We start from the raw sequence: 9,118 nt of genomic DNA, 5'->3' as shown, positions 1-9,118 counted from the left end.
AGTCATGAGTCTCATAAGATGTTAAGATACATTTGATGGATTGCATGAGGCACACTCTAGGGATCAAACCCAAAACCAAAGCATAAAAAAAATTGCAAATTTAAAGATTTTTGCACTATACCCACAAAAAAACATCAAACACCATTTTTGAAGTTTTCTCTAAACGTATAAAAAGTTGACCATTACATATGCATTTAGCATAGGACGAAAAAAAGCAAGGGAATGAGAAGAGTGACCTCATTTTGCCACTAAAACTTGATTATAATGTATAAAGTATAAACAAAATATAATTACAAATGTTGGCCCTTACAAAATCACATCACATTTTGTAGCGGAAAGAAAGATATTATGATCAAAGTAAAAAACTGGAAACTTCCAATTCCAAAGCTTCTTACACAGTTACCATCACCACCACATGAATGTCCATCAACAACCTACAGCCACCACATTCTTTTTGTGTTTTACACAACTAAGCTAAAATCGGTGAATGGATTAAGCTGTAATTGAATATACAGTGGTTAAATAATTATTATATGATCAGATTTGGGGGGAATCAAAAGGGAAACAAGCGTCGTCTTCATCGGAGGTGGAGGTTGTGGTGGTGTTCCAGAGAAAATTTGCGTAGGTGGCTGCATAAAAAGAGTTGAGAGGATCAATAGCAATGGCTTCTAGAAGAATCTGTTCAGCCCCCCATAAATCCTTTCTTATTTCCCATAAGAAGTTTGCGTATTTACTAAGTGCTTCTGCATCCTTCGGCTCTACTTTCGAACCCCTTTTGAAGTACTCTTCCGCTCTGTCCACATAAATATATATCAACTTTAACCAACTCATGAACTACAATCTAATTTTATAATTTTTTATATATAATCATGAAACTGTTTACTGATTTTCTTTATAATAAGAATACAAAAATCACCCTGTAAGAAAACCAAAAGATATTCTAGTCCACCTTTTTTTATAAAAAAATTTTGTATTCACATATATCTTCTTGATCATACAAGATATTAAACCACACATTGATTTTCCCCTTATCCCTTCATTTTGTAAAATGACAAATTTCGATTTCGATTTTTTTGACAAAGAAAGTTTCGATAAGATGTTTATGCGCCTTGGTGTCACTTTCGCACAAAAGATATTTCATCATGCAAAAACCAACACTGGGACCCAATAATAACATAAAGTGTGTTCACGAAAGAATAGTTTTGTTGTAAGCTTATGAAGCTTTAGATTCCCACATAATCAACACCCAAAAAAGAAATAAAACAAGTACAAACATATTGCACTTTAACATAAAAATACAAAAATATCTTACGTCTAATTTTCTTTGTTCATGTTTGAATATACTTGTATTGTTAAGTGTAAAATGTAAATGCAATTTATAATTTTGTAAACCGATGATGTAATTGTAAATGGAGTTTTTTAGATAATTAAATGCAAATTAAGAATTAAATACCTGTCGTAATCCTGAGCTACGATGTACAGAAACTGAGCATAATTAGCAAGTAGAAGCGGGTTATCGGGTTCTTCTGATAAACCCATTTGATAGAAAAGCTCCGTTCTGAAACGACTTTCGCCGTCCACCTCTTCTTCCACGACTTTCGCCGTCACCGGCGAGACAAATTTTTGCATGGTTTGACGATCAAGAACTCCATCTCTGATCAGTCCATGCATATTATCTGCTTCTCCTACAATCGATTTCCATAAACCCGATTCCTCTTCTTGGGTCGCCTGACCCGAAATTGACGGGTTTATTGTTGACGACGACGAAACTCCATCTGGAATAATTTTCCGGTGATGTGCAACAGCCCCATCAAAACTATCCTCACCGTCTGTGCCGTCAGCTACAGGCCTGAATGTCCCACCGCCGCCGTTGACTCCGCCAATTGAGGTGGTTTTCGCAATTGAATTCACCGGAAACGTCTTGATTGGTAAAGAATCAATTTTGGTGTGGCTCTGGTTTTCGATGATTGAAATAGACTCTATGGTGGTGGGAGGCGGCGTCACTGCGAAGGCAACGTTACTTGACATGGCAAACACGCTGTAATTCGCTAGAAGAATCATCACATACATCATTAATGTAGGTGTTTGTGAAAAAACCTGCTGAAATAACCAAACAAAAGATGCGTTCATCTCTTTCTGTACCCTAACCAAAACCTCCTGTAAATCCTCGTAAAACAGAGCTTCTCTCATATGAAGAGTGTAGCTCTGAAGCTCACGAATTATGAATACCATTGAAGAGAAGGCTTTCTTCACTGAGCAGTAAGCAGATTCCCCTGCTTCTCTGAATCCTTCCTGCCATTGTTTCTTTTTCTGTATGATCCGTAACGAAAAGGGTAGCTCCATCCTGTTTGCCTTCCGCTCTATACTCGCCGGAATCATATCCCCAACCCAATCCGGCTGCTCCACCTTCGAACTAACGAATGGTTCAAGATTCTGCATTTCTGATTCGAGTACGTCGCCACTGTCCTTGGTAGTATTCTCATCGTCATCAGATACCTGGAACAATAGAGCCAATTCCTGAATCTCTCGACAGAATTCTTCGTCTGAGAAATTTGCATCTAAGCTAGCACTCACGACGTGTTTAATAGACTTCCGTCCTTTAGATTCAAATGACTGAGATCTGTTTAGCCCAAATATCGCCGGTCGATGTACGCATCGAAAAAACAGTGCAACGTCGGTTAATCCCCGTCGTCTCCTTGGAGGCGAGGAGATTGCAGAAGCTAGGGTTTGAGGTGATGAAGAAGGCGGCCAATAATTCGAAGATTGTAACCAGTTCAAACACCCACTCGCCACTTTCACTCCCATTACCTAAACAGAGAAAAGGCGTAAACGAACAAAATTATCGTCACGAAATAAGCTAAAAGTTAGAAACAGCTTTTGGATCAAAACATTTCTTAAACCTGCACGTAATCAAAATAAAGCAACAAATCAACATAAAAAGTGAATAATCATAACGAATCTTAATGTAAACAAGTTTCAAAGTCTCAAAAAGCGAAGAACATGAACACCATATAACACGCACATACACACACATTTTCGGGCACTAAAATAGGATCACAAAGCATAACCGAAGGGAAACAACAAATAGCACACAGTAATTCACGGAAATTCAATTCGAATGCAAAGGCAATATGTAAATTATGATTTCTCGAGATCCACCAACCTGAGATATTGTTTTTAGCTAGCACGTCGGTGATGTCGCTGGTGAATATTTTCAGGTAAAAATTTCCGGCAAAAGGCTCCCGGAGTACGGACCGTAGCTCCAGTTAAGAAGAGGAAGAAAGCTGCGTGGAATTCTCCTCACATGAAAATATCTTCAGTGTATGTACACTGTGTATATGTGTATAACTGTAGATATCATGGGACCGGACCGTATACGAAGACGCAAGGTATCAAAAGATTAAAAAGTTACACATGACCCCCTTTAACTTGTTTAAATCCATCTTTTGTACTCATTTTTGTTTCACAAAGGCACAGAATAATTAAAAGAATAAGCGGGGCGAACCGGTAGCAAAGGGGTATCTATATACGCAAGATTTGATACACGGATGTCTTATATAATGTTATGATATGATGTGTCTTTCACAAGATGCATTTGTACTATTATGCAATCATTTTACACAAAGAAATTGGTTGCAATGTAATAGGACGATAGCCGTTGAAGAGAAGATGGTTATGTTTTTACATGTTATAGGACATAATGAACGTTTTCGAGCGGTTAAAAAAAAATTCATCACTCAACACAAACGATTCATCAATGTTTTCATGAGGTCCTACGTGCAATGATGTGTTTTGCAAGAGAACTTATAGTACCAGCCTTGTCTACTCCAACAAGAAATACCTCAGAACGACATAGACGGCTAATACACATATTTCCCGGAGCAATATGTACACTAGATGGAACACTTATACATGCAGTTGTGCCCGTTGATCAATAAACTCATTATAGGGGAAGAGTAAAAGGTGAATGTTATCAAAATGTAATCGAAATTTGTGATTTTATATGATATTCACCTTTGTATGGGTTAGATGGGAGGGCATAACACATAATTCTAAAGTTTTGAAAGAAGTTGCATTTAATCCGACTTTTGGATTTCCATTCTCTCCACCAGGTTTGTAATTTTCTGTAAGTTTTATTATCTATATTATTTATAGGGTATATTTATCAATCATCAACAAATAAATATTACCTTTGTGATGATGCATACACCAACACCCGTGGATTTATGGCTCCCTACCGCAATACTAGGTATTAGTTAGCCGATTTCCGAAGAAACAGAGCTTTAACTAAGGAAGAAAGTTCAATCATGCTCATCTACAATTTAGAAATATCATTGAACGTGCTTATGGTATATTGAAGGCGAGATTTCTAATTTTAAAACAAATGGCTCCTTGTCCTTTGCAAAGAGACATAGTCATTGCTTAGGTTATGGTACATAATTTTATAAGGAAATATAATATTCAAGATGAGTTATTTACGAGCTTTGAACAAAACACAATGGTTACTCCTGATATAGAAGGTGGGGGAAGTGAAGACCAAAACATAAAAGACATGGAATGGGGTTCAGAAGCCGTTGACTATATGACTAACTTTCAAATGGTTCAAGTTAAATGTTGTACTTTTTTATTATGTATGACAATTTGTATTTGGATTTCGTATTACACTTTGTATTTGGATTTTAAATAATGTATGTTTAATTTGAATTTTATGTGATAATTTGTATTTTTATAATTATTTTATCCAGCACAATGGACAACACAATGGTAATATGGTCATTTTTATCATTCAACACAATCAGTTAGATAAATAATCAAATAATATAAACTCAATTAGATGTGGACTCAGTCGGCATTTCTAACCTGTCAGCTTCTAACCCAGTCAGCTCTAACCCAATCAGCAACTATCAAACAACCATTTAGTATTTAATCTATAAATTTATATGTAAAATATTAATTTGTGTGTGTGTGTGTGTATATATATATATATATATATATATATGTGTATGTATTTATTAAATAATTTATTCAGTTTCTCCGATTTAACCAAGATGATTTAAATTTAATCAAAATCAAACCAAATAAGATATCGTTATTTGGTTAACCAAACCGAACTAACGGAAAACCAAATAACTCAAACCAAATAAACCGAATATCATTTGATTATATTTGGTTATTTGGTTTTTGATTTTTTACGACACAACCGACATGGCGTCTCTATAGAAATTAATAGGCCAACTACATCCTTCGTTTCTATTTTTTTTTCAATACTTTTTCTTCAAAATAGAAAAGCCCATTGTCGTCTTATCTTTTCATTTTTTTATAAAAAATCATAATATTTTTTTAAATTCTAATATCAGTTTATTGATTTTGAAGACCTTATATAAAAATTAAAAATAGACCCATACAATTTTCGGATTGCCAATGGATATGAACCGATTAGCGACATATAGATGGATTAGCAACGGATAATGATAGGTTAGCGGCGAATAGTGATGGATTAGTGACAAATTAAGCTCAATTCAAATGTCCTCGTCAACTTTCTCATATTTTATCCATTTTTATTCAACCTTCCTGAAGTTCATCATTTGAGTAATGACAAAACTCTAATGGATTAAGTTTTTGGGCCATTTGACAACACATGTACGGTCACATACCCCGTATTGAACAAGGTCGGGCCTCTTGTAGCCAAAGAAGAAAAAAATATACAGAATTACAAAATTGGTCCTTGTATTTATAGAAAAAATCCCATGTTCATGTCAACCTTGTTTATTGTTACACCTTTCGTAGTTATAGTTTGTTGTATGGTTGGTTTTTTATCGTTAAATTCAACTTTTGAGTTGTTAGTTCGCTTGTAATGACCGTTATAACGTTACAAACTTCGTAATTTTTTTTAAAGTGCCCAATATATGCTCTTGAAAGATTTTTTTGTAATAAGTTTTGGGTCATAAGAAGACCAAAGTTGGCTTAATCTATTTATGTGTAACACCTCATTTTCGTCTTATAGTATAATTGACCACGGAAATAGGCGTCTTTGATAGAAGATTATTTAGGATATATACTCTTAACGAAAGTTGTAGTAATCATGAAACTGAGAGTGTGTGTGTGTATAGAGAACGCACAAATATGTTTTCATAAGAGGAATTTATGATTTTTAGAAGTTTCAGCGTAACAGTATATGTCATAAAATCCAAAATAGAAATCGGTCGATTGTTAAGAAAAACAATCTAAATGAGAGTTGAAGATCTCGTCTATGATTTTGTCGATATAAAGACAATCGAGAACGAAATTTATATGAGAGAGATATTATTTTTATATGGACTTTAATAGTCGACAGAGTCTAAACAAAAATATAGCTTTAAAAACATAAGCTTGTTAAAAAAAATATATCTTTAAAATTAAAGTGAGAATTAATCGACGGAGTCTAAACAAAAGTTGTAGATCTCGTCGATAGCTACACATGGATATAAATAAAGTTTAAAATGGAGCTATTATGAAGAAGATATGGAATTTACAAAATCCACGATTTGCATGGTGCATAAAAAACACGCGGTGCACACCTTCTAGAAGGTGCAACGTGGACCACAGGGATATTGACACGTGGCATGCAATGGATGGATCGATGTTACCCTAGTACACAACACACACCTATGATGCACGATGCACGACGCACGTCCTTACTATAAAATAGATAGCTCTGACTTCCTTCATTTCTCACATCCATTCTCACATCTCTATATCTCTAGAAACCTCTTCCCCCTCAAGTATGGCCTTTCTCGGTTTTTGGAATGCTTTAGCAAAGCTCTAGGGCAGTAAGTCAGGCAAATATAAGTGCTTAGTATCGAGGTTCTGCCCGTTACTTTTCGGCTTTTCACCTAAGAATCTCTATAAGAGAAACTACACTTACTAGACTTTTAGGATAACTCATATTCATAATTATAGTCATTATTAGGAACCTATAAATACTAAATTCGTTAATAATTCTAGTTATAATGTTGATTGATCTACTTACGGGAGAGATATCTAGAATGATCATGTTGGTTTGGTTGTTGGATTTCAAAAAGGTTGTATGTTGAAATGGTCTTGCCTCCCATTTGTCTTATATGGTTGATCCTCATTTGATAGAACTCTCGGTATTCATTAGGATTAGTGAAGGGTCTAGTTTTCATTACCAGATCATCATAGGAATTAATAGATTGAAGTATTAACAATATCTAATATTCTTTCATTTGTCATTCATATGTATTAAACCAATATGAATTTCAATCTAGGTAATAGAGACCTTGGCATGCTTGATTAACTCCTTCCCATGCATTATATTAACTTACCTAACTATCCTAGCACAAACTCCATGACAACGAGAGTAAGACCCACCAAACGAACTCCCCACTTGACCTTTATAAATAGCATTTATAAGTTTAACTCATAAAGCATTCGTTTCATCGTTATCTTCATTTTTGTAAAAGAGAAGCGTTAAGAGGTTCTTTGAGCTTCCAAAGAACCCAAACCCAAATCGCCCTTATTCTTAGAGACCAAAATTAAGTTCTAACTAAACCATATTGTTTTTTGGTTGGAAGGATCACCACCCAAGAACAATTGAGACCATAAGGATTCCAAATGCTTTTTAACCTGGACCAACATAAAAAACAGAAAATTAATACGTTCACAAAAATAATATATACCATTGTCTCATGTTAATCTTAATCTTTTTCTCTTTTTTTCCAAAAAATTAAAATCGTTGATGTAGATATTACGTGGCATGATGGTCGTCTTCTAAAGACTAGATGAAGTGGTGTCATGTTTGTTATGACCACCTAAACTCCCACATGAGTTGTGGCTTTGATTTACCATGTAAAGGAAAAAATATGAATAATGTCATGGTAATGGAGAAGATATGAAGAAAAGAGATTGTGTGTGTGAAAAAAAAATTACTACACATTTATTTTAAAAAATCAATTTGATAAAATAATATATATGGGAACTTATCTTTGTTATGACAAAAGTAATCAAAACATGAAATATAACAAACAGAAACACAAATAAATCAAGTTTATATACTAGATTCATAATCAAAAAACATATTTGAATGTTGATGTTTACAACAGAATCACAAATAAGAAAATATATAGATTGAGGACTGCGAATTGCTGTGTACTAAGACATAAATTGCCCTGGAATGGGTCTGTCTTGAGGATACAACAACCAATTCAAGAACAAATCTTGAATTCGTCGAAATTCACCATGATCTCTTTGATATGAATAACTATTTTTGAGAGAAAGTGTGTGGTTTTTATTAGCCTTCAAATTTTGTCTGATTTCATGTATTTATAGGCTTCGAATAGTGGTTGTAAACCACAAACTGAAATTAACAACTAAAAACTGTCTACAGTTAATCCTATATTTAACATAATTTTTTTATGTAACACTCTAAAAAAATTCAACCAATTTAAAACTTTTCAAAAACAATCCACATTCATAAAGTTATTACAAAAAGGTTTTCAACACTTTTATTATCAGAGTATTTTCCCATAACCATATCATAAAACATAAACATGAGGAGCGGTACGATCACGCCTTTGCCTTGCCACAGTCTCCTGAAGTACCTGAAACATTTAAACCACAATTGTAAGCCTAAAAGCTTAGTGAGATACCCCCAAAATACCAACCACATACACCATACACATAACATGCCATATCATAACAGAACACAGAACAACCATGCACTTCGGGTCTCCTGTGTGACTGGTCCACTGTACCGGGCCTTCAGTCCACCTGGTCCACCCTCCGAGTCTAGCCATATCCATCGAGTATGCAGTGTGGTTGGTCCGCCCGCACCAGGCCTTAAGTCGGCCTGGTCCACTATCCGAGCCTCGGCACGTCTGGTCCGCCCTCGTGGGGCCTACAGCCTATCCGGACCGCTCGCTGGGCCTTCGGAATATCCGGTCCGCCCTAGGTATGTTGGCCTACAACACAAAGCAGGACTCGCCTCAACCCAACCCCAGTCCAACAACCATGTGCACATAAACATACAATCATATAACAGTACGCATCCAATCAAACCGATCTAGCAGATCACATAACATAACATCATCCTAACCAGGATACCGACCTAACCGGTCAC

At 35.3% G+C, this 9,118-nt stretch overlaps 1 protein-coding gene across 2 annotated transcripts; it reads right to left on the bottom strand.

Moving 5' to 3' along the window:
* Nucleotides 1-355: 355 nt before the first annotated feature.
* Nucleotides 356-3,320, bottom strand: LOC145074905 (uncharacterized). 2 transcript variants are annotated; one of them, XM_079021234.1, is made up of 3 exons: nt 3,164-3,320; nt 1,454-2,900; nt 356-793 (listed from the first exon to the last, which is right to left on the bottom strand). In XM_079021234.1, exons 2-3 carry the CDS (start codon nt 2,803-2,805, stop codon nt 538-540), a joined length of 1,608 nt encoding a protein of 535 aa, XP_078877360.1. In that variant the 5' UTR covers nt 2,806-2,900; nt 3,164-3,320; the 3' UTR covers nt 356-537. The 2 variants fall into 2 exon arrangements, with proteins under 2 accessions (XP_078877360.1, XP_078877359.1); XM_079021233.1 differs by having other exon boundaries at nt 1,454-2,808; nt 3,164-3,319.
* Between the last annotated feature and the right edge of the window lie 5,798 nt (nt 3,321-9,118).

Source organism: Lactuca serriola, chromosome 9 (genome assembly GCF_051521515.1).
Source record: "Lactuca serriola cultivar US96UC23 chromosome 9, Lser_US96UC23_V15, whole genome shotgun sequence".
In the NCBI taxonomy this organism is placed as follows: domain Eukaryota; kingdom Viridiplantae; phylum Streptophyta; class Magnoliopsida; order Asterales; family Asteraceae; genus Lactuca; species Lactuca serriola.
This window is presented reverse-complemented; position numbering and strand designations above follow the sequence as displayed.

Bases quoted from the DNA above. Each gene is read 5' to 3' on its own strand.
- LOC145074905 (XM_079021234.1), bottom strand. From the start codon at position 2,805: ATGGGAGTGAAAGTGGCGAGTGGGTGTTTGAACTGGTTACAATCTTCG. The intron at 794-1,453 runs GTATTTAATTCT...TTATGTGGACAG, and splicing joins GTAGCTCAGGATTACGACAG to AGCGGAAGAGTACTTCAAAA.